At 38.8% G+C, this 26,921-nt stretch overlaps 1 protein-coding gene across 3 annotated transcripts in view; it reads right to left on the bottom strand.

The window, feature by feature from the left end:
• The window catches only part of Cryl1 (crystallin lambda 1), a 185,564-nt gene that overhangs the window by 126,094 nt on the left and 32,549 nt on the right, over positions 1-26,921 (bottom strand). The window contains exons 1-2 of one of the 3 annotated variants that reach the window (XM_047552616.1): positions 23,996-24,154; positions 13,747-13,854 (exon numbers count right to left, since the gene is read on the bottom strand). In XM_047552616.1, the coding sequence (XP_047408572.1) occupies positions 13,747-13,854; positions 23,996-24,036 (149 nt within the window). In that variant the 5' untranslated portion in view covers positions 24,037-24,154. Of the gene's footprint in view, positions 1-13,746; positions 13,855-23,863; positions 24,155-26,921 lie in introns of those variants that run through there. The other 2 variants (XM_047552617.1, XM_047552618.1) reach the window with 2 other exon arrangements.

The raw sequence follows: 26,921 nt of genomic DNA, 5'->3' as shown, positions 1-26,921 counted from the left end.
ATACTCCACTGTGTATAAATACTACATTTTAAAAATCTATTCGTCTGTTGATGTCCACCTATATCTTAGCCATTGTGAATAATGCCACAATAAACGTGGACATGCAGGTATCTATTTGGTATGCTGATTTCCTATTAATATATACTCAGAAGTGGAATAACTAGATCATACGGTATTTCCATTTTTAGTTTTGATTGTTTTTGTTTTTGTTTTTGGAGGAACCTCCAGACCATTCTCAATAATGATTATTCTAATTAATACTACCTCCAAAAAGGTATGATATCAGTACCTTTTTCTGCACATCATTGCCAACATTTGTCATGTTTTATTTTTCAGTTTTGGAGGGAATTTGTAATTTCTGTTTGGTAGTTCATAACAGCCATTCTAAATGGAGGCTGGGACATAGCCTGGAATGCTAGAATGTTACGATGCTGCCCTTTACAATGGCTGTTTTTGCTAGTAAATGGCTGCAATGTATCAATTCTACCGCTAGAGGTCAGCCGAACCCTATGATGCAAAATACTTGGGTTGCAAAAACAAAACAAACCAACCTTGAGCACTGCCATAATGCCACGCACCCATAAAATTTCACACCATGAAACTCTGTTTCATGCACAAAATAATTTAGAATGCTATATTAAAACACCTTCAGGCTATGTGTATAAGATGTACATGAAACATAAATGGCTTTCATATTCTGAACTTGAGTCCCATCCCCAATATATCTCTCATTCCATATAAATATTGCAAAATCCAAAATTCTGAATCTAGTCCCAAGTATTTCAGTTAAGGGAAACTCTACCTGTGTAACAGTCTATGTTTTTAGCACATCCAGAGTAAGTACTATTTCACGGTAGCTCTAATATGCTATCTACAATGTTATATGGCCTCTTTTCTTCCATGTCCCTGTTAGAAAACTAACCCTTGGTGCAGGGAGATAACCAACTCTGACCCATCATCTAAAATTAATAAAGTTCATGGGGGGGCGGGGGAACAGTTAGAGGAATAAAAGCTTATACTGAATACATGAACCAAAACCTAGATGCATGTCTTAAATCATTACCAACTCAGTATTAAAATACAACTGAAGACAAGGATTAGAAAGTGTCTAAAGTTGACACTTTCATTTAGCTCTGCATCTCATCTCCTGCTAAATATTCCTGTCCCCAGAGCTATTTCTTCTGTGATCATTTTCTTTTTTTTTGTGTGTGTGATCATTTTCTATGACGTTTTCTTCACTGGCCTGTTTTTTTCTTCCAACAAGCACACAATTTCACCATCCTCACACCTCAGCATCCAAATTTTCCTGCCTAGTTGCCCACAGTCTAAATTAATTAATCTGTCCACACTAACTTCCTTATTTACTATTTCTTTCCTCAACAAAGGAAACCAGGTTTCATGGTTGCTTCTTGCCTTGCAGAAGGTTTTTCTTTCATCTTTATTCCTTCACCTAATGCTATTTATTCTTGCAACCTAATGGTGCCATTGAAATGTTAGATGGAAACCCCTTTTCTCTTGTTTCGCTCCCAGAGACATCTGCTGGAAGACCACACCTGCCGCCTACTCCATCCCTTCCATTCCTCTCCTGGACAATTTTTCTGATTGGTGAGTCTGGCATTGGAGGCTGTGTCTTTCTCCAGGTCCTCCGGGGGAGACTGTGGTGAGGAAGCCTATCTAATTGTTGTGTGGCATCAGAAAACTGTATAGTGATGTGTCTGAGATTTGTTTAAAAAATAATCCAGGGCTGAGAAGCCACCTCTGGAATGGCAAAACAAGGACCTTTAAAACCCCCACCCCTCCACAAAAGCAATGAAAACATGGGCACAAAAACTTTGGAGGTCAATTTTCAGAACTCTAGAGAAATTAACTGAAGGTTTGCAATAATCCAGGGAGTGTTTACGCAAGAAAAATGACCAATACTCAGTAAGTACAGATGTGTGGCATTTTAACTTGTCATAGCTAAAGCTTGTTCCCATCCTCCTCTCCTCTGCTCCATAGTAATCTTAAAAACCAGTAGCCCAGCAGCCACCACACTGACTCTGCTGGCCCTGCACCCCTCATTTATCTTCATAATTTACTGACAGCTTCCCATCCACAGTATGGTTACACATATACCACAAGCTCCTGGGGAATAAAGGTCAGGGTTTACATTTCTTTTAGCAATGTCAGTGTCAGTCTATAATGAATTCCCAAGGCAAGTATTTTGCCTCACACCTACTCCCTAAGGTATGAGAATCCAAGGAAGTGGAAGATTTCCTTTAGGGAGAAAGAGACAGAAGTGGAGCAGTAGGTAAGATTAAGGAAAATGGAAATGGGTCTGCTTGGTCTCCAGTCACAGAAATCCTAGAACACCAAAGGCAAATAGCAGAAAGAGAAAAAGACAAGGCCATGTGTCTCTTCCGCATGGGACAACTGTATTGTGTTATCTGCTTTGACAACGTTGGTGCTGCTGTTCCCATATAACATGGTGGGAGAGCATATGAATGCTAAACATCACATTAGATATTTTTGAAGTTTGGGAAAAAGGGCAGAATATCTAAGTTTCTAAAAACAAGTAGTCCTTGACCTCCTTTGTTTGACAGCACCATAACTTTTTAAATCTTCAATGTCTTCCACCAAAGACTATCTACAGTTTGTCCAGGGCTTAATCCCATCAAATTATTCACACCTGTTACCTGCCCAGCATGCTCAGCCTTCAGAACCTGAAATGCTCTTGGTAAGGCAGCTAAACTGAAGTATGCTATAGAAAGTCAATGTCTCCACCCGCTCCACAGGAAGGCTGTGGCCTGACTGTGGCAGCAATCCTGTCCTCCTGCCTTCTCTCCTTTCTCTCTTTGGCACCCAGAAGTCCCTTCTTCCAGGATGGTGGTCACATAGGCATTTGGAGGGCAGGGAAGATGGGAGGACAGATCTGCTTAAGCCTCAAGGCAATCAGTTTACCAAAGTTTACACAGAATCATCAAGCACCAGCCAAGTTCATAAAAGTGATACTTTAGTTTCTTGTGTATCATTGTTTGACACCTCACAGGGAGAACAGTTTGGATGCAGTTAGTCCCCTAAAGATTCTTGTGCTAGAAGCTTGATCCCCAGTGTGAGGATGTACGAGACCAAAGAGGCAGGCCTGTTGGAAGGCGCCTGGTCAACGAGCACCTTGTGAAGGGATTTCTGCTGATCTGGGGAAATGAGAAAGGTCTCACAGGAGTGGATTAGCTCTTGTGAGGGCAGGTTGTTATCAAAGAGAAAGCCTGGCCCCTCCCCTGTTTTGTTTTGTTGGGATTTTGTTTGTTTGTTTTAAGGGTGTGGTTTATTTTCTGTTTGTTGTTTTTGCTTCCTGTCTACCATATGATACACATGGAGTGCTCCCACCATGTGATATCATCATCACTTCTGACACGACCAGAAGGCCCTCACCAAAGCCTAAGCTGATGGGGCTGCCCAATTGGACTTTCAGTCTCTAAACTGTGAGCTAAATAAACCTCTTTTCTTTATAGAAGTACCCCATCTCATGTATTCTGTTATAGCAACACAAAACAGACTAAGACAAAGACAATGATGAGATAGGACCATTGAGCCTATATCCTTCATAGTCCTAACTATGTATGGGTGTCCACATACAAGGAAGCAACAGGGTCATGTCAGAAGCATGCATCATTTTGCTTAGCAAAATTCACTTATAATCCTACCATCTAGAGAAAATCAAAGTGCTCTGACTTCTCCCCCAGGTGTTTTTTGTTTTGTTTTGTTTTTCTTTGCTTTTTGGTTTTGGTTTGTATGTTTTGCAATTCTGGGGACAGAACCCAAGGCCTCACACATGCTAAGAGGGCACTACACTAAGATACATCCCTAGCCCTGCTCAAGTTTTTAGATATACAATTAGCATATATGACTTTAACAAATCAGATAAAGCAAAGCTATTTCTGTTTTGGGAAGAAAAATAAATAAGAGAAATGAAGCAATCATTTGAACTGTCCTAATGACAGCCAAGTGAAAGCAGGATCTGTGAACAGACAGATAAATCAGGGTAAATGACCTGGCTAAACCCACAGTCCATTGCTGTGAACTCAGATTACTCCTGAACTTTTCAGTCTAGATGGTTTCATCAACCGCCCCCTATACCCTACTTCTCAGTAATTAAACTAGCTAGTGACAGGCTCTTGCCCAAGAATGGGTATTCCTCTCCATTCTCTTTTGTTTTCGTTACTGTCTCTCAATAAAATTGAAAAAAAAAATTCTCCATGAATGTCTTCTACATTTTTCTTATATTTATGCCTAGATTGCTTATGTGTTGATAATTATAAATTTTTTATTGTTTTCTAACTGTATGTTGCCAACATATAGACCCTGACTTATCTGTGTGTTCACAGATCCTGCTCCCATTTGGCTGTCATTAGGACGTTCAAATGATTGTTTCATTTCCTTTATTTTTCTTCCCCTTGACGTGTTTTCATCATCCTTGGGATTTTACCTGCAAAGTCCACATTCATATTGTGCCTTTTCAGTACATTCATGATCAGTTTGGCTGGAACTATTCAACTTTTCCTGAATTCTCACAGTATGTTCATTATTATTCATCTAACCTATTTCCCCTAACCTATTTCCCCTAACTGTAAATATTTCAGGGATAATAAATATTTTAGCTTTTGTGGGTCATACAGTCTTGGCCACAGCTATTTATTGTGGACTGAGAGCAGCCATAGACAATCTGCAAATAAACAGGTATGAGTGTGTTTCAATAAACAAACAGGCATGACTGTGTTTCAATAAAACTTTATTTGTGGCATGTTCCTTTCAAGCAGTGATTGAAACCAAAAGCCCTACATCATTTCCTACAAACGTGGAACTCCTATGTCAGCAGGATGGCTATGAAAAGACAAAACCAAAAGCCTTCAGATCCTAGGATCAGGGGTAGTTTCTAGCCTCGTGAGCTCAGTCAGGTTCAATATATCAATTACCTACTGTTCACTGTTATAATCCTTGGGGTTAATAATTCTATCTGGGCTCAATCATGTAGCTGCTATCAGTTGGAGGTTAGTTGGAAGCTAATGGTCTAGGCTGACTTTACTCATCTATCAAGCAGTTGGTACTGGCTAGTGCTGGCAGGTAGCTGGGCTGACATCTATACCCAGCTAGACTGAGCTTACAGGATGGGGATGGGAGGAAGGGTTCCCAATAGGAAGTGGGATGTCTCAGTACGTAGGTTATTTTCAGTTCCCTGAGGAGTCACATTGGCTAATGTTCCCTTGGTCAGTGCAAGCCCATGGTCAGGTCTGGAGTTGGGGGTAAGAGAAATAAAGTTACATTGCAAGGGGACAGCAGACAGGGAGGGGATCAATTTGTGGCCATTTTGTGACCCACTATTCCAGTTATTCTAACCCAAGGTATGTGGGAAAAATAAAAGTAAGTTTCAAATCATGAGAACAGAACAGACTAATCCAGAAGAATTCAGACAGATTCAAACAGAGTTCAAAATAAAGTTTTTCAGGACAGAAAAAAGAGTGACAAGTTAAAAACAAAAGATTCAGGCATTGGCAATGCCTGAGTTCATGAACAATTTCAGTTACTTAAGTGCAGAGCACAGGGCAGCTACCTTGTTTCAGAGATCATTCTGGTCGTATATTAACTCCCTCACTTAAAAAGCTGAGTCATTTTTAAATACCACAGCTGCCATCTAGAGACACTGAAGAGATGACAGGAGAGAAAGTGAGACAGAAGAGTAGAGGTACCCAAAAACAGTGATTTCAGATCGGGACTCAAGCCAGATAAGGCAGCTTGTTCATCCCTGGAGTTGGGGTGTCCTGGTCTCTTGAGGGCTGTATGGCCCATCTACTACATGGAAATGAGACCATCTCCAAACCATAAGAAGTAAAACACTCCAGATCTGTCATATTAGGACTTTGTTTACTTTATTTTTGTTTTTCTTCCTAAAATGTTTCTTTTACCCTCTGAAATTCTTTCTTGAGACCTAATAGGTGCCAAGCACTGGGCACACAATGGAGAGCAAAGAAAACTAGTGAAGCATCTGCTAATACGGTTTTCCACAGTCAAGATACCCTTCTAGTGTGAGATGTAAACATGCCAAGTTTTAAGTTTCTCATTGTGCAACCCTGTTAGAGGAAGATTAGTCTTAGATGACAGCTTCTTAATTTTTTTAATTCACTGAGCTCCCTTGGCATGGTATGAGTTGTGATAATACCTTCCCTACTCTTCTAGCATCTTAACATTTTAAAAAATCAATTTCCCTGTGTTTAATTCATTTTTATAAGTTCAGAATTGAGGTGTATCATTTCTATTTAAGAAGATTCATTTTTTAAAATTTTTAGTTGTCAATGGACCTTTATTTTATTTATTTATATGTGGTGCTGAGAATCAAACCCAGTTCCTCACACATGCTAGGCAAGCACTCTACCACTGAGCTACAACCCCAGCCCAAGAAGATTCATTTTTAATAGGTCTAACATCCCAGGATTTTCTAGAAGTAGTGAAATTTCAACTACATGATATTCTCTGCTATTAAATGTTAAGAAGAATCAGAATATAGGAAGTGAACCAAACCACAAGGGTGGTTTGGAAAAAAAAATTCTACAAAAAATGTAGCCAAAAGAATTACCTTGGGCTGGGGATATAGCTCAGTTGGTAGAGTGCTTACCTCACATGCACAAGGCCCTGGGTTCAATCCCCAGCACAGCAAAAAAAAAAAAAAAAAAAAAAAGAATTACCTTTTGAAACTCTATAAAATGTTCCCATGCCTCAGTAAAAACAATTACTGGGCTGGAACCTATTATATTCCAGGCTCTGGCAACCAGAAATGTGCACATTGTTTATTTTTGCATTTATAATAGCTAGTACATGAATCTTATAACATCCAATAGTGAAGGGCACTGAGAATAGAATGTACAGGCTCTGTCCTAATGGTACCCACCACCTAGAGTAGTAGATAAAGACCACAAAGCACTGTGTCAGGGAAGACGTCCATTGGCCACAAATTTTTTTTTTTTCAGTCAGTTCAACCCCTGAGGATACATCATTTATACAGTCATCCCCCGTTATCTGAAGATCAGCTTTTTGTGGTTTCAGTTACCCAGGGTCAACAGTGATCCAAAATATTAATATTCATCTTCACTCCTTCAAGAAAGACCACATGCACCCAATTTTTATTACAATATATTGTTATACTTATTCTATTTCACTAATAGTTACTGTTAACCTCTTACTGAGCCTAATTTACAAATTAAACTTTAACATGTGGGAAAAACAGTATATACAGGATTCAGTATCCTGTATCAGGCATTCATTGGGAGTCTTGGGATATACCCCCACAGATAAGAGGGGGACTACTGCACTGCTTGAGAAAAGGATGAAGTTGGTTCACCTTACATTCTTTTTGCCCAACATGTGGTCAGGGGCATTCTAACCTTCAGTTCTTACGTCATTGTTAATCAGTAGGATGACAGTTTGTTTACTGAGAGAAGCATATTTTTTTTAAACTGCAGAACTCATCATGTTGACCAAAATATTTACAAAATATGGTTTGGTCTCTGTCCTCTCAACTTGATCTCTCTGTATAGAAATGGCATGTTTGATAATCATGTGATTCAAGAAAGGAAACCAGGAAGCTCTACTTAAAAGTCAAAGACCAAGAATTCAGTGCTCTCTAGGGGTGCAATATAGTACAACTCAAACTGATTTCCCTGAAGGTATTTGCTAACCATAATTTGAGGAGAAAGGTAATAGGTCACAAGATACCCAAAGATCCCTACCTGCTGCCAAAGAAGTACAACCAGTTCTGCATATTTAAGTCAATTAAACTCAAATGTGTGAGTTATAAAAAAAAAAAGGTACTGCTCTTAAGGAAAGAGTTATATCTATTCTTTTTAAAATCTTAGATGCACACTTTTGCTCCTTCTATAACATTTATTATATAGTAATAAATTTTTGGTTTTTCTCTTTCAAATATTTTACAGCTGTCTAAAAGTTTACTCTAATTAAGAACTAGAAATATTAAGAAACAGTTCTTAATTAAGCATAGTAGTAGAATAATATGTAAGCCTTTAACCTGGTTTAAAAAGAAAAACAGGGGTTTGGGTATATGGCTCAGTGGTATAACACTTACCTAACAAATATGAGGCCCTGGGTCCATCCCCAGCTCTGAAAAAAAAAAAAAAAAAAAAAAAAAAAAAAAACAGAAAAAAACCTTTCCCACAACCTACCATGTACTCTCTGAAACATCTTTAACAGTAACAAAAACCTTTAATGATCCACCTAAAAAATAAAGCCTAAAATACAAATTTCCCAATAAATAGAACAAAGTAATTTCCAATTAGGAATCTTTGGTTTGGTTTTCCCTTAGCTACCAGTGAGTTAGAACTGACTTGACAAAGCGAAGATGAAATGATAATGGAATTGGAAAAGCCTATTAGCCTACAAGAAAAGTCTGGTTTTCCACCTCTTTTTCTATACCTATAAAATGAGATGACTTTTACATTTTTAAACACTTAAAAGAAAAACAAAAGAATGATAACATTTTGTGACACATGAAAGTTAAATGAATTCCAAAGTTCAGTATTAACTCATAAAGTTTTATTTGAATACAGCCAGACCCATTTGTTTAGAGATTATCTATGACTGTTTTTACCCCACAATCAGAAGTTGAGGTAGAGACCATATGACCCCACAGATTTACTACCTGACTTTACAGAAAATGCTTGCCAAGTCCTGGTCTGGAGCCCACATGGGGTTGCCTAAAGCCTGACTTAACTAGAAATTCTGGGTCTCCTCTTCCCTAGGCTACCCTGTCTCCAACACAAGGCCTAATCTAAAGCTAATGCTGCTTGGCTCCAGACACACAAACCACAAACATCATCACCAAAAACCAGTGCAGGGTCTCCACCCAAGTATACAAGGCACAAGCACTTTTACCAACTACCATTTCAAATGGAAGCTTATAAAGTTCTTATATAAACTACTTAATGCAAAAATCAAGATTAATTTAACAAAGTATAGTTGTTCCTCCTTGCCTGTGTGTTCTATATCCTTGAACTCAATCAACTGCAGATGGAAAGTAACTGGAAAAGATTTTTGTGTCCCTGAACACATACAGACTCTTGCCACGGTATGAATCTCCATAAATAATACAGCACAACTCTATGTAGCATTGACATTGTATTAGGTATCCTGAGTAATCTAGAGATGGCTTAAAGTCTATGGGATGATGTGCATAGCTTCTATGCCCACTTTTATTTTTGTATGAGGGACTTGAGCATCTGCACATTTTGGTATCAGTGTGTGAGGAGTCCAAGGTAAGACTGTAGATACGACTTTACTTATTTAGCAATATCATAAGTTCCTTTAAAGTCTTTTACAATTTTATTGTAACTATCAATAAATTATTTCCTATTGCTCCTTAAATAATCTCAATTAAATCAAATATTAAGCTGTTTTGTTACCGTGTTTCTGATCTTGATGCTTTATAAAAACACTGACTCAATCTGAAAAAAATCCTTTTGCCTCAATTTTTTGCTTATACTTAGTGAGTGGTGTCTCAAGAAACCTGTTTTCTTCTGAATTACAACAACAGGACTATATGGCTTTCACCCATTTTTATTGCAGTTTAAAATATATTGAGAGACTGAAGACTTCTTTGGCAGAACAGAAACACTGAATGGTTTATACAAAATCACTTAATCCCATATAGGAATAATTTTTATGCATCAAGGAGTTACAGCAAATAAAGAAAATTCTCAAGGTGCTCCCTTGAGCCAAAAATATTTTAATTAAAAAATAAAAGAACTTGGGAATGGGGCTTCAGTGTCTAGCATACTATGAGACCCTAGGGTCAGTCTTCAACACACACACACACACACACAACCTCAAAGAAGATATATAGATGGCAAATACACATATGAAAAGATGATCCACATCATATGTTATCAACAAATTAAAATAAGATCCCACTGTAAATGATAGTAGACTGACTAAAATTCAGACACTGGCAACCCCAAATCTTGGCAGGTCACAAAGCAAAAGGAACTCTCATTCATTGTTGTTGGGAATGCAAAAATGGTATATGCAATTTGGAAGGTAGTGTAATGGTTCCTTACAAAACTAAATATATTCTTACATTCAATCCTGCAACTGTAATCCTTAGTGTTTACTCAAAGGAATTAAAAACATGCCCAAACAAAAACTTGCACATGAATATTTCCAGCAGCTTTATTCATAATTGCCCAAACTTGAAAGCAACCAAGATGTCCTTCCAAAGATAAATAGAAAAACTGTAGCACACACAGGCACTGCAATATTAGTCAGCACTAAAATCAAATAAACTATTTTCAAGTCATGAAAAGACAAGGAGGACACTTAAATGCATATTACTAAGTCATAGAATCAATATGAAAGAACTACACACTGCATAATTCCAACTACATGACATTTTGGAAAAAATGTCAAACTATGGAGACAGTAAAAAGATTAGTGGTTGCCAAGGATTGAGGGGAGCAAGGGAAGAATAGAGCACAGAGAATATTTAGGGCAGTAAAACTATTCTTCATGATACTACAATGGTGGACACGTGTCAGTATACATTTGTCTAAAACCCACAAAACATACGCCACAAGTGTGAGAAATGAATTGACAAAGCACAGAGGATTTTCTACTTCTTTTCCCTTTCTTCTCCCCACTGAATGTGAGTTCTTATAGGACACAGATCTTAGTCTCTTTTGTTTATTGTTTAATCCCCAGTACTTAGACGTGCCCCACATACAGTAGGTGGTCAACCAGTATTTTTAAAGAATGAAAGTATGAATAAGTAAGAAAACTTCTTTTATTTAAAGTCCCCCTCCCCATAGCAGTGAATTGCCATAATGGAGGCCATGGGTGCTCCACCCTCAGATCTCTTTGGATCCCTCCCATGAGCACTGGGTATCTCTCTCCAGCTTTGGAGTTCTTTTTCTAAAGGTTCACACCAAACAGCCTTCCTTAGAGAACTCTGGTCTCAGATCAGACTTGAAATACTTGGGAGTTTATATGCATCCCGGAAGGACCATTGTCAATGTCTGATACAGGACTATGACGGTTCAGCTCCCTTGCCTGAGGACTAACTTTGCTGTTCACTATACACCCTAGAACTCCCACGGATTGTGTTGATCCTAGGACTTCTGAAATCATATCCTTAGCTGGTTTCTATCTCTTCTTTATCCTGTCTTCCCTATTCCCTTACTGCTTTATCCTGGGAGCCCTGCCTTAATAAATCACTTGCCCAGGAATCTGCATCTCAGGATCTAATTCTGATGAATCTAAGACAACCTCAGGAACTGGAATTATTAGAAACAGAGTACAAAGCAATTATGTATTAAATAGTTAATGATTTGAAAAATGGAACCACAAAGAATAAGCAAACTATTTGAGACTGATATATCTGAAGAGGCAAAGCAAACATCAAAAATGAAATTATTCAAATAAACTCAGTTGATAGTCTAAACAACAGATTAAACACAAATATAAAGAGAATAGAAAAACTGAAGAAAAATCTAAAGAATGTATTCTGAAAACACATGGAGACAGAAAACATGAAAGAGAGATTTTTAAAAATGAAGCTAGAAAGAGATGGTCCAATATCTATGCTATAAGAATCAGGTAAAACAGACCCAGTAGTCTCACTGCTGGGTATGTTCTTATAGAAATTCCTGCACTTATATATTAGGAAACATATACAAGAATATTAATAGTAACATTAAAAACAATAGCCTTAAACTGGGAAAAGTTATAATATTCCAAGAGGATAACAGATAAATAATTTATAGAAAATTCACACAACAGAATAAGATATAACAGTAAAAAACACATGTACTATAGCTATAAACAAAAACTTGGGCGAATCTCAGTTTTATTCATATAAAACACAAAAGAAAGCAAAACTAAACAATATAATGTTGAGGGACATGTATATAAGTGTTTTTAGGACAAGGAAAATGGTAAATACAAAATGAAGACTATTTTTTACCTCTGATAGGAGGGCAGGGGTATGAGATCCAAAAGGTACACACAAGGTATTGGTAACGCTCTAAATTTTAAGTTGGGTGGTAGGGTCATGGATGATTATTTCATTATTCTTCTTTCTAAACTTATACCCATGATCTATTCTTTGGATATGCCAAATATTATATTAAAAGTAATATTTGAAGAATCTCTATAAAGCATACAGTACAGATGGATGCTGAAGACGCTTAACATGTCTTTGAAGTCAGACAGATCAGGGCTGGAATCTTATATCTTAGGTGAATCTTATGTCTACTGAACAGGTTCTTAATCCTTCACAGACCTATGTTTTCTCATAAAATCATGGTAACAACATGTCTCCTAGAGTTTATTTTAAGATTGAGATTACTGGGTATAGACAGGGAATGTGGCTCACTGGCAAAGTGCTTGCCTAGTATGAATGAGGCCCTGGGTTTGATTCCCAGTGCCTAAAATCAAAACAAAAAGGATTACTAGGATGTAAGTTCCATGGCTATATATACATCATCCGCCTACATACCCCTAGTGAATAGCACACCTCTGGCAGGTAATGGGCACTGAAATGCCAAGTTACTTTCCTTCCAAAATGGTACAGTTTGTGTGAGTGGTTTTGTGCTGGCTACTTTGCTTTTTGGTTTTTCAGTGTCTGAGTTTTGTTTTTGGGATTGGCATTTTATCTTGGCATTGACTCTTTATAACTATATGTAAGAAGGTACTTCTCTGGGTTCAGGTTCTGAATCTGTAACACAATAAAGTTGGAGTAGGATATCTGATTTCTTAATGCTTATAACCTGACATCATACCCTCTACTAATCTTTTCAAAAGGTAAACTTAGATAAAGCAAGCATATTTTTGTTACACAAAAAGACAAATTTAAGTTATGTATTCGTAAGTATCCTAAAAAGAGGGATAATAACTACCTAAACCAAACTGTGTCTGAAATGGTCAGATTCATTCAATGAAGGTCATCGCAGGTAGAGAAGCCATGCAGTGAGGAAGCTCTCCTTCTGACATGTTGCATTAGTTTTGTTCCTCTATTTTTGAACTCCCTTATTCTTGGCCTTTGTCTTTGGTTTCTATACTTCTTCTACTGACTGTGACTTCCACTCCTAAAACTCAGTCCTACGAATTTGGTAAGTCCAGCTACTCTCATGCCTTTAACAAGTACATTTGTCACAATTACTAACACCCACAAAAGTAACTCCAGTTCTGTCCTCTCACATGAATTCTAAACCCTAACTAAAATTCAGGATGTTTTAATTTGGGGCCTGTCATCATTAGATCAATAGATCTAAACCATGCTTAGTATCACTGTTCCTATAAGGTAATGCCCATGAAGCTCTGGCTATCACCTACTGGATATGGGCTTATCCTGCAGAGGGAGCACAGAAAATCCCAGCTCTCTACCCCTGTGTGACATAGCAAGGGAAGTCCACAAACTCACTTGGTTTTGAAGCCTGACATTTACATTCAGCTCCTCTTTTCCCCCCCTCTCACAACTTCTCAATCTGAATGGGCCTTTCCTAACAACAGAAGTCCCTTTTCCAATCTAAATTCACATTCTAGCATGACCTAGTCAGGTACCTGACCTATATTGGCTCAGAGGCACTTCAAGAGCTATCAAATGAAAATGTACAATCACAGATATTTATAGCCTTGAGAATGTGATAAACAAGATCAACTAAAAGAAACAGGGCCATTCCAACTCCTCCCGGAAGGCGTCAGCTAGCCTACCTGATATTTTCCAGGGCATTCGTTATCTGTTCTTGCTCAATATCATAGAGTTTCACCTTGAAGCCTCCACTGGCAAACAACATAGCCCAGCTTCGTCCAATGAGTCCACTGCAGGGAGAGAAAATTAAGAAAGGATTCAAATTAATTTAATAATTGAACAGTTTTTCATTCTTCATCCAGAAGAAACTTTTAAAAATCATACAACATCCCATTCCTACAATATTTAATAAATCTCTTTAAAGTACACATCTTGATAACTGTATTTATTTAGAATGTTATCTGTCCCCACCCAAGTACTCCTGAACCCCCCCACTCAACAGCCAAGATCAGTATTCCACAGGGAACATGGTAATATGTCAGGTATTAATCAGGTGCTCACGCACTGAAACAAAAAATTACAGTCAGGAGGTGGTAGGGTGTCATGAGGCAAAAAGTCCTTAGTTGAGTCCCCATTTGACCAGTGTCTTATGCAAATCACTTAACTTGAACATGAGAGATAGTACAGCCAGTCTTCCGCATCCCCAGGTTCCACATCTTGGGATTCAACCAACCATGGTTTGAAAATATTTGGGGGGAAAAAAAACATTTGTACTAAACATATGTAGACATTTTTCTTGTCATTATTCCTTAAACAATGCAGTACAACTACAATTTACATTATACTATACTAGGTATTTAAAGTCATCTAGAGATGGTTTAAATATACAGATGGGCATAGGTTTTTTGCAAATATTATACCATTGTATGAAAACAACATGAACGTCTGCAGATTTTGTTATCTGTGGACATCCTGGAACCAATCTCCCATAGGTACAGAAGGATAAGTGTATTTGCTGTCCTCCTCAAATAATTAATTGCCACTACAACAGCATTTGAGCATGAATTAGGTGCCAGGTACCATTAAACACTGAGGTCTTACCTCTGTTAATCTTTATAACAACCCTACAATGTATGTACTATTATTATTTACTCTGAGACACAGAAGAAGTTATTCCACACAGGCTATCCATGCAGGAGCTAGGAGATAAAGCCAAGAAGTTTCTTGAGTCCTTAGACTTAACCCTCACTTCCACCCATTATTTCAGACTTATTAGAAAATAAAAAGATTAAAAAAAATCATAGAGTACATATGGGGTTGTTCAAAGGGTTAAAGACAAATGTACAGAACACATCTAGAGTCCAAGTCTTAGTTTCTAATACTATTCTCCAATAAAAGGAAGCAGTACTCCTTAGAGAAAAGGCTAATTCTAGAGCTGAGCCAGGAAAGATATAAGATGAGCCTGGAGGAGTCTGTAGCACCAGCAAGTAAATGTTAAAAAACAAAAACAAGGGACTAGGATTGTAGCTCAGTAGTAGAGCATTTGCCTAACATGTGTGAGGCACTGGGTTTGATTCTCAGCACCACATATAAATAAATAAAATAAATATCCACTGACAACTAAAAAAATTTTTTTTTAAAAACCTACATTAATAAATTATATCAAAGGGGTTACAGGAGCCCACTAGAAGAGCTCCCAATGGCCAAAACTGGAACAAACTGAGCCATTTGTGGATTATAATACAAGCTACAGAATACATACTCACAAGTTCATACTGATAAAAATAAATATTTGAAAAAATAAATAATTATTGGAAAAGCCACATTTCCCTTGCAGAAGAATTCCAAATAATTCTGTCCTCAGAGAGATGGAACATCATTTTCCACCCTTAAGAATGAGCTATGCAAAGCAACTTTTTTCCAAAGAGTACAGTGTGGAAAGAGGAAACAAAAGAATAACTTTTCAGTGGAGGAACCTGAAACACTATCTCAGCCAGTTGGTCAAGGTTAATATCAACAGCAATGAATCATAATGATGGTGTATGTTGTGATACCTTGGCATATGATGAGAATGGAAATTCACTTCTGTGGTCTTCCTACCACAACCCCAGCTTAGTCATGAGAAAAACATTAGGCAAATTTCAACAGGGGGACATTCTACAACTACATGACTGGTACTCCTCAAAACTGTCAATGTCATCAAAAGCAAGGAAAGTCTGAGAAAATGTCACAGAGAAGTCAAAAGAGAGGCTGAGGAGATAGCTCAGTCGGTAGAGTGCTTGCCTCGTAAGCACAAGGCCCTGGGTTCAATCCCTAGCACCAAAAAAAAAGTCAAAAGAGAAATAACAGATACAGTGGTCCTTGGTATGAATGAGGGATAGGTTCCAGGACCTCTTCCTCCCTGCTCAGAGAATGCTCAAATTCCTGACATAAAATGAAACAGTATTTGCATACAACCTAAGCACATCTTCTTACATAGATTTTAAATCATCTCTAGATGACTTATAATACCTGACACAATGTGAATGCTATGTAAATAGCTGTTATACTGTATTGTTTAGAAAATAATGACAAGGAAAAAAGTTTGTACATGTCCAGTTATGCATACAATTTTTTTGCAAATATTTTCAATCTGTGGTTGGTTGGATCAACAGATGTTGAACCCAAGGATATAGAGGGAAAACTGTAAATGTAATCTGATATTCTGGAACAGAAAAAGGACATCAGGTCCTTTTTCTAAGGAGATCAGAAATTTAAAAAGATATTACTAAATAATAATGCATTATTTCATTAATAACCAGTATTATTAACTATTAATTAACACTATCAGTGGATGATAATGTATTGGTTTGTTAATCATAACACATTGTACCATATTAATATAGGGAAGTTGGGTGAAGCAGAATGTGCATAGGCATACAAGAGTGGATGCAGATGCAGGGAGGAAAATGACCAGTGCAAGATCTCACTTCCATCTTAATCTCCAGGTCTGGGAGGTTCAACATTTTTCTTTGTTGTGAACTGTTAGATCTTTCATAAAGGATATCTAAGTGTGTGAGTAAAAATCACAGTAAGTTTTGTACAGGGAAGTGGGGGAAAAGCAACACTTGCCCGCAATATGAACTTCTTGTTTGTTCAATAGGGTAAGCTCTATGCACCGGGAACTATCTTGCTCACCTTTGTATTCCTGGCACGTTGCAGAGCTTGATAAATGTTAGTTGTTGACAATAAAAATGCTGACATGCATTAATGACAAACACTAGATAATGGTCAGCAGGCTCTTCCCATGGATTTAAGATGAAGGCAACAATGATTTAGTCAGGAGTAAAGAGTGCCTACTATGTACCAGGCACTATTCTGGAGCCTGACGCTAGGAGCTTACAGTGGGCTATAAGCCTAGTTTATTGTAAATAAGTAAAAGTGCCAGGGAAAAAGAGAAAATGACAAGAGGGACTAAAAGTAGAAAGTAGAGACTAGAAAGCAAAGAAATTTTAAAAGCACCACCAGAACTATCTCACTGGGAAGGTAACATTTTAGCAGAGTTGAAGAAGGTGAAATGCCAAGTCATGAGTGTATCTGGAAGAAAAGTGTCCTTGGCAGGGAAAGAATGGTGCAAGTTCCAAATGGGCAAGGCTAGTGCAGCTGGAGTGGAGGTGGAGGACAGGGTGGTGGGGGATGAAGTCCAAGGGAAGGAAGGGAAGGTGAGCTGATTACATACATAGTGCCTCAGAGACCATGGAGGCATTTAGATATTTACTGGTATGTATGAGATGGGTATCTAATAGAATGACTTATATGAAAGACATGAATTAAGTTTTAAAAGGAACTTTCTAGTTGCTTTCTTAAAAATATATAGTGCCCAACTTTTGATGGTTTGACTTTTGTGACGGTTCAAAAGCTAAAGGCATTCAGTTGAAATCACACTTGCAAGTCTGAATTTGGATCTCTTCCCAGGCTAGTGCTATAAGAGCCAAACCTCTTCCATGATGATAGGTGACAGCAGTGACCACAGTTCCAATCAGCCCCAGGATCACAAGAGGGAAACAACCAACACTCTCTAGTGCTGTGGTGCTAAGTTATGACGTTAAGTAAGTTGGTGGTAAGTGCATTTCACACTTCTAATATTTTCACCTCATGATGGTTCATCGGGATATGACCCCATCGTAAGTCAAGCAGTATCTGTATTGAAGACAGACAAAGATAGAAATAAGAAGACAATTAGGAATCCAGAGCCTATTGCAGGATATGATATTAGGTTGGAAGAGGATGGAAGCAGAAGGGATGATCGGTGGTGAGCTGAGTTCTGAATATATAATATATTCAAGGTATAGACAAAAAGAATTGCTGGTAGGTTCAACGTAAGGTGTAAAGACTAAAAGAATGAGGATGAATGCCAAGTTTGTTCTGGAGACCAAGAAAGGATGGAGAGCTCATTAATTCTATAGGAGAAGATTTTAGGAGAGAAGATTAGGAGTTCAATATAGGGTATTTTAATTGAGAAATGTCTAACAAATAGGTCAAGCAAAATAAATGGATAGAAGTCCTTGGTTCAGGGCCAAGATCTGGGCTGGAACATGAATGTGGAGTATTTAGTAGTGCAAGATGAGTGAGATCTCTAAGGAACTGAAACTTAGGACAGTCCAACCTTAATGGGAAAAGATAACCAGGTGAGAGGGTCAGTAAGTGGAGGGAGCCTGAAGGAGACAAGAGGTCCATCTGGGTCAAAACTCAGTGATCAAGTAGAATTTGGACTGAGAATTGGCCACTGGGTTTAGTAGGATGAATGGGAATGGAGACCATGATCAGAGCACTTTTTGTGACCTGATCCCAAGGAAAGCCCAGACATTATTATCCTATGTACATGTATGATTACACGAATGGTATGACTCTACATCGTGCACAACCATAGAAACAGAAAGATGCACCGCATTTGTGTACAATGAATCAAAATGCAGTCTATAAAATGAAAAAATAATTTTAAAAAAAGATAAAATGGACCCCTGGATCTAACTCCAGACTCAAGAAATGAAGGGAATAGAGGAACATGGTAAATGACATTAGAGATACATTCAGCAAAATCTATGTTGTGGAAGATTATACAGGGCAAATGACTCATGTTCTTCAACAAATATACTTCAAGAAACTTTAAAAAAAATGGGATGAGAAATCTATAGATTAAAAGCATCAAGAAACAATATCATCAAATATAATATGTGGGTCTCATTTGACATCTGAATCAATCAATCAGGTGTTAAAATAAAAGATAATAAGGGAAATTTTGAATGCTGAGGAGATACTTAAAGATATTAAGGAATTTCATTAATATTTTTCATATGATGATGGCATTTCAGTTATACATTTGTACAATAGTCTGTGTCTTTTAGATATACATGCTGATACAGTCATAGATGAAATCATATAATGTCTGGAATTTGTTTCAAAATAATCCAGAGAGGGGAGTATAAATTAAACTCAATTATCTATGTGTTAGTAACTGTTGAAGTTGGGGGCAGGGTATAGTTACATATGGGCTCACTATATTACTCTCTCAACTTTAATATGGTTTGAAATTTTTCCATAATTCAGTGTCAAGAGATAGATGATAGGAAGAAAGAACTGGACACAGAGTATAGACAATTTTACTAAGTTTTGAAAGGAAATGTGGCAGTAACTAGGGGGAGAATGGGATCAGTTTAGAAGAAAAACTATGTGTTTTCATGTTGAAGGATCTGATCCCCTAGGAAAGGGAAATTGATAAGCTGGAGGAAGCGCAAGGGTGATCTGGAACTACTGCACCGATTTCCATTGCTTGAGTCTTATAATGAAGCTTGGTGTTGGCCGCGAAGAGGCAGTCCCCATAATCAAATGGACAGAAAATTCTTTAAACTGGAGGTACTTGAACAGAGGCAGGATAATCACTGGCAGGGACAATGGCATCCAATGTTCATTGGATAGGTGGATTGGGCCCCACCTCTCTGTCAATCCTGAAAATTTCCACTTCTACTTAGAATATCAAAAGCAAGTTGCATCTCATCACAAGCGGTCCCCAGTACTCCTCAGACAATTCAAAGACAAATCAACGAAGTCCTCTAGGGTTCCTCTAAGTTGGAAGCTCCTAAAAATGTGAACCAGGCATCACGTCCTAATCTAATAAATATAGTAGCTGCAATACATCCCCCATTTTAGAGGTTTTGAGGGGGATGTGTAGACAGATCCAGGTATTCAGTATTGGAAGACTTTTTCCATGAGCTCTTACATGTCTTGCTGGGTGTGCTAAGGCCCTGGCCATTCTTCACCAGGACCACTTCTCAGAGTTATATATGCAGCAAGAGACCTTGAAACATGAGACAATGTGTCCCTTGAGGACAAAGAAGAATTGCTTATTGCTTACTATAAAAATGTTGGGGTCCCTTAACTCAGTATTCTCTGAAATCCACACAGGCCCTTCAAGCACCTTTCATGAGACTCTAGGAGAAGGGGAACGAATGTAAATACAGGCATGCTTCAGATATATTGCAGGTTCAGTTCCAGACCACCACAACTAAGCTAATTTCACAGTAAAGCAAGTCACATTAACTTTGGGTTTTCCCACATCAAAGTTATGTTTATGAAGATGTGGCTCAGTGGTAGAGCACTTGCCTAGCAAGTGTGAGGCACTGGGTTCAATCCTCAGTACCACACAGAAATAAATGAAATAAAGGTATTGTGTCCATCTACAATTAAAAATATTAAAAAAAAACACTCAGTATCTGTGAAGAACAATAAAGCAAAGCACAATATGTATGTCTGTACGATACTCATGCCACCTGCTCTGCCATGATTAGTGAAATCCTTTGTCACTGATCCAGAAGACTCTTGTCCTCTGCCAGCATGCATGAAACAGTAGCAGACTAAGTTATTAGCACGCAAACAGATGGGACACATCAGAGCAGAGGAGGGGAGGGCAAGCTTGTCTCAAACTTGAAAGCAGTTTGGTGGCAAGGGGCCTTCAAGAGTAGTCTTAGGGTAGGAGCCAGAAGTATTCTCCCCACTCCATCTCCCATCTCTACAGTTGACATTGTGAACGTGGGAGACGCCTCACATTAGAGACTACCGGGACTGCCCAAGCTGGTGAAGGGAAGACCTTGGCATGCTTCCTATAGACTTGAAAATCCTCTAATGCCACAGAAGTGCTGGCCAAGCTTCAAAGCTCTCACACAATACTCACTTGAGCTAAGCCTCAAATATATTAAAGGGGTCACAGAGAGGGTGACCATCTTATTACAAAGTATCTTATGTGAAGCCATTTGTTGTGCACATAATTAAAATCACTTCCACTGGAACTCTGGATAAAGGAATAGGATTATATCCCATTTACTCCATTATTCTTCTGTACTATGAAACTTTTTACAATTAATATAAAATGTGCATATTATATACATGTGAATTTTCAGTTACACTCTCAGGGTTCTAGACCTATGATGATAAATACAGTATACTCTAGCTACATATAGCTATTTAAATTAAAATCAGTTAAAGTTAAATAAATGTTAACACTCAGGGAATCAGCAGTACTAGAGCTAGACAACCTCAAGTACTCAATATCCACATGTGATAGTGGCTACCATCTTGAACGGCAAGAAGATAATCAGCCATCCTTATCCATGGATTGAAAAATTCAGGAAAAAATTGCATCTATACGGAACATGTACAGTTTTTTTTCTTATCAATATTTCCTAAACAATACAACATAACAACTTATTATTCTTTTCTTGGGGTGCTGGGGATCTAACCCAAAGCTCTGAGCATGTTAGACAAACAGTCCATGATTGAGCTGTGTCCCTAATCAATAACAACTATTTACATAGCATTTATATTGTGTCAAATATTATAAGTTATCTATACAGGATGGTTGTGTAGGTTCTATGTATATCCAACACCATTTTATAAAAAGGACTTGAACATGAGCAGATTTGGTATCCTCAGGGGCCTTGGTACCAATCCCCCATGGATACCAAGGGATACCAATAGGCCAGTGAACATTCATGCTTGCCTCCAACTGACCAGTAATCAATCACCTTTAAAGACTTTCTTTCCTGTCACTATTATCATAAATGGTGACTTATTTAACCATAAAAGAAATCCTTAACAGAGTCTAACTTCAGATTGAAGAACATTTTCACTGTGAACATTTTTACAGTGGTACATTCACTCTGTGATAACTCACTGAGCTATATATACTTAGCATTTTTGTATTATGCTATATGTATGACATAATCCATAAAGATATTTTTTAAAAGAAAAGTATCTTCCTTCTACTTTTTCTCTTAAGAAAACAACACAACCCCACAAAATGGCCCATTTCATCTCAAGCTGTAAATGCCTTCACTCACACAGCATCAGACCACTCTGTGTACTAGGTTGTCTTACATACCAAGTCAGCCACATGGTGAAAGAGAAAGGATCCAAGGAAAAAGGAGGTGCCAGGGAAGGGAATGAAGAAAGCCTCAGGCTACACAAAGGCAGAAAAGTGAAGTCCCTTGATTGGTCTACAACAACTGAAGGTCAAAGGCTTTCCAGTTTGGTCTCATTAAACAAACCTTCTCTCACAGCTTGACCTGCATTTTGAAAATAATTGGAAGTTTTTTTGTTTTGTTTTGTTTTGGTTTTTTTTTTTTTGCAGTGCTGGGGATGGAACCCTGGGTCTCATGTCTGATAGGCAAATACTCTACCACTCAGGCTACCAGCCCTGTAATACTTTTTAAAGGAGTCTTCACAAAATGGGGACAGAAGAAAGTTTTTGAATATCCACTTTTTTAAAGGTTCTATCATTACTTAAACAAACCTTGTCCAGTATGGTTGCCACTAGCCTCAGGGAACGTTAAGCTCATCTGAGATGATCTGTTGTTATGGTTTAGGTATGAAGTGGCCCCCAAAAGCTCATGTGTGAAACAATGCAGAAAGTTTAAAGGTGAAATGATTGGGTTATTTGAGCTTTAACCTCAGCAATGCATTAATCCATTGATAACAGTAGTAACTGTAGGTAGGTAGGGTATTACTGGAGGAGGTAGGTCTTTGGTGCATGCCTTTGGGGTTTATATTTTGCCTTTGGTGCTCTTCTTCCTGATTACCATGTTCTGAGCTGCTTTCCTCCACCACACCTTTCTACCATGATGTTCTGCCTCACCTGCGGCCTAGAGCAATGGACCTGGTTGTATGTGAACCGAAAGCTCGGAAACCATAAGCACCAAATAAACGTTTCCTCTTCTAAAATTGTTCTTGTCAGGTCTTTTGGTCACAGTGGCAAAAAAAGAAAAAAAAAACTGACAAAAATATATGCACTGCAAGTATTAAATACATACTGGATTTTGAAGACAATGCTAAAAAGTAAAGTATTTCATTTATAAAATTTAATACTTGTTGAAATAATAACATTTAGGAGATAGTATGTTAAATAAAATGTACTATAAAATTTTTCAACATTTTTTTTTTTTTTGAGACAGGGTCTTGCTATGTTGCCCAAGCTAGCCTTAAATTCCTAAGTTCAAACAATCCTCCCCCCTCTCAACCTCCAAAGTAGCTGGGACCATAGTTATGCATCTATCTAGTTTTATCTAGTTTTACTTTAAAACAACTACTAGAACATTTGATTACATACGTGGCTTAGAATTTCTAAGAAAAGCTAGACGATGGAAAGGCATACATAATATACCTCCCCTTTTTAACTAAAGAAAGAAAGAAAGTGGGCATGGGAGCACAAACCAGAAATCTATTTGAATGGAATACGGGCTGTTAAACTGATAAGGCCTTCCACATCAGTGCCAGGTGTGTTTGCTGAATACCTGTTCAGGCCTCCAATTACCTCCTCGCTAGCAGGCAGGAATGTGCCCTGCAGGCATCCTTGACAAGCAAGCATCTGAGCCCTCCATTCTGGGCTAGTCCCATCTCCATCATTTACTATGACCTTGGGTAAATTGCTTCATTTCTGTTTTCTCATTCATAAACTGTGACTAACGATACAGTTATCGCAGGATCATTGCCAAAATTTGTTTCGTTGTGTTCAATGCCTTGAGCGTCTATGTGGACTAGCTGGTAGGCCGGGCATCGTTTGGTACATCCCAGGAACTGCACTGCAATCGCAGCCTTCTCTGTCAGCTTTCGGAACTTGGGGTAAATCAGCACCAAGTTTCACATTAGCACTCTACAGGGTGCTTCTACCTGACACCGCCGCTGACCCAGACGCTTTCCCAGCCTAGTCAGCTCGGCGAAGGGAAACAAGAGCCAAGAGCCCCTTAGAGGGCGGGAATTTGGCGCACCCACCGGTTCTCAGGGACAGCAGCAAGCTAGTGCCCACCCGGATGGACGCAAAGCGTGGGCCCAAGCGCGGAAACCGGGTCCCCAGCGCCTCCCCAGGATCCAATGGCAACAGCACGACACCTCGGAACCTTTTACCTGCCAATAATCACCACCCCGCCGGCCGCCGAGGACACCATGGCCAGGAGCCTAACTGGGCCAGGGACGCGGCACAGCGAGCGCGAACACCACGACACCGGCGGGGCTGTCCTGCGCGGAGCTCCGTGCCAGGTCCCGGCGCCTTGGGGTTGGGGGCGTGCCCCGCGCCCATTGGCTGCGCACGCGCGGGTGGGGAGGCACCGAGGCTGCGGGCGGGGCAGGCAGTCGGTTGCCCTCCCTTGACTGCACAGCCCTCTCCCGAGCGCCCCAGGGCGCTGCTGACTCTGGCTGTCTGGATGCTGACCGAGCGTTTACGTTATGAGCACCACTTATAAAATGGATCTTCCTTGAAATTACCAAGGAACACGCAAGAACGGAAAGAGCAGACACTTCTGATTCGAGTCTTTTTTTTTTTTTTTTTTTTTTTTTTTTTTTTGTAGTTTCTAACTGTGCATGGTGAAACCAGTGTCCACTGGAAGAGACTGCCAGGTTGGCATATGAGTAGACTACTAAAGCATCCTAAAAGAAACGTTTACGCATATTTCCCATTTGAAGATAGTAGCACCTTTTCAATACATACTAGGTCAGGCCCAGTTTATTACTGGATTTACACAGGTAATTCGTTCTGCTTCAAAGTTCTGAGGTTGCAGAACTTTGGGAGAGCAGAAAAGGGAAACTCCGGATATGTTACTCTGCAAAACGGAAGGACATATTTGAATTCCTTATACTGTGCTATGCTGACTATGAAATGTACTTCCTCCTTCCAGAGGCCAAGTTGGTTTATGTGTAAGAAAAAGGAAATCTCATAGCGCTTCAAAGCCTGGCTCTTTTTGGAGCCAGGAACAGAAGAGATCAAATAAAAAGGGCGTGATGCATGGATGACAAAAGTTTGTGCCCATACAGCACAAGTGAAAGGGAAAATGTCACATCCTCCAGTTGAAAATGATTAGGCAGCACTCAAGTTGGAAATGTGACCGACAGGTTCAGATGATGAATGGAGCTCTTTCTTCAGTTTGTTTTTCCCAAGTCAACAGCGAAACAGAAGTCTCAGAGAGAGTAGGTTTTAAAGAACAATTTCACAAATTTTCAATAAACATTTGAAAAGATATTCAATCTCACCGAACAAAAATGAAAAGTGACCCAACAAAGATGTCATCTTTCACCCATGAAATTGGCGAAATGATAGGTACAAAGGAAACTAACAGGAAAGGGAAATGAAAATATAATTTTAATCCAAGTTCCATGTACATCCTCACCTTTACTTCCCAAGCCTGTGTTTCCCCAGGCCTGAATTTGTAAAAAGCCTTTGAATCTTAGAGTATTGTTAGTCCAAATGATTCATAAGTTATTAGTTTGTACAGCATATTTACTTTAGACTAAATAAAGCAAAGGGAAAATATTGTTAGAGACTTATGGGGATATTCTAAGCATTGTCTATTGACTGGATGCCATCAACCCAGAGATCCTGAAAGAACAAGACCACCGTGATTCACCCTGTGCTTATTTAAGAAAATTAAGCTTACCACCAGACCTAGTGGTGTAGACTTGTAATCCCAGTACCGCAAGAGGCTGAGGTGGGAGATTGCAGGTTTGAAGACAGCCTCAGCAATTTAATGAGGCTGTAAGCAACCTAGTGAGAACTTAACTCAAAATACAAAATGTAAAACCGGGGTGGTCGGGGTGATAAGCTAGGAATGTGGCTCAGTGGTTAAGTACCCTTGGGTTCAATCCCTGGTACCAAAAAGAAAACTAAGCTCACTGGACTGAAGTCAACTCACACATACTTCCCACATTCACTATTTATAAATTTCCTTTAAAGGAAGAATCCAAGACACCAAAGTGCAACTCACTATTGAGCACCACACTTCTCCCTTTGTGTTTCCTGCTGTATTGCTTGTTTTCCTAAATAAATATCTCTGCTTTCTTAAATAAACCTGTGTTTGGGCCTCTTCTAAAAATCCTAAAATTCTTTTTTGAGGCATAAGCCAAGAACCAGTCAGGACTGAGTTGAGATCCCCTTATTCTCTCAGGAGGACCTTCTCAGACCCCTTTTCCAATGGCAATGGAGTCTTTCAGAGCTACAATTCTTTCATACACAATTTAAGGCAGGCTTAAATTGGCATAGTGTTTCTTTTTTTTTTAAATTAATAACCAATTCCTTTATTATTATTAATTTAAAACTTTTTTGTGTGTGTGTGTGTGATCATACGTTTACATAGGGCAATGATGTTTATTTTTTTCCCTTCCCCCCACCCCTCCCACCCCTCTTTTCCCTCTATACAGTCCTTCTTTCCTTCATTCTTACCGCTCTCCTTATCCCTAACCCTAAACCTAACCCTAAACCTAATGCTAACCCCTCCCACCCCCCATTATATGTCCTCATCCGCTTATCAGCGAGATCATTTGTCCTTTAGTTTTTTGAGATTGGCTTATCTCACTTAGCATGATATTCTCCAATTTCGTCCATTTGCCTACAAATGCCATAATTTTATCATTCTTCATTGCGGAGTAATATTCCATTGTATAAATATGCCACAGTTTGGCATAGTGTTTCTAGAGGAAATGTCACAGTGTATCATTGGGAGAACATTCAGTCATAGTCCTTGGGCATCCGTGGTGTTTTGACTGAGTTGTACCGACTCCAAAACTTCCATTTTCTGATGCTGAGCAGTTTCTGTAGCTACGCACACAGTGAGTACCTGTGACTGCTCACCACTGGAAGTGGGATTGCTGCCCACTATAACGTTTGCTGTTTGCTCAAAAAATGCTGGGCCCTGGGGGCCCTGGTGGTGCCCACATGTAGTCCCAGCTACTTGGGTTTGAGGCCAGTTTGGCAAAACACCATCTCAAACAAATGAGAAAAATAAATAAAACACAAAAAAAGTTTTGAGCCTTTACCCATTGCAAATGCAGGGGTCATCTGGCC

This window comes from Sciurus carolinensis, chromosome 5 (genome assembly GCF_902686445.1).
Source record: "Sciurus carolinensis chromosome 5, mSciCar1.2, whole genome shotgun sequence".
NCBI classification, from domain to species: Eukaryota; Metazoa; Chordata; class Mammalia; order Rodentia; family Sciuridae; genus Sciurus; species Sciurus carolinensis.
Note: the sequence above shows the minus strand (reverse complement) of the source record. Positions and strands in the feature narration are given on the sequence as shown.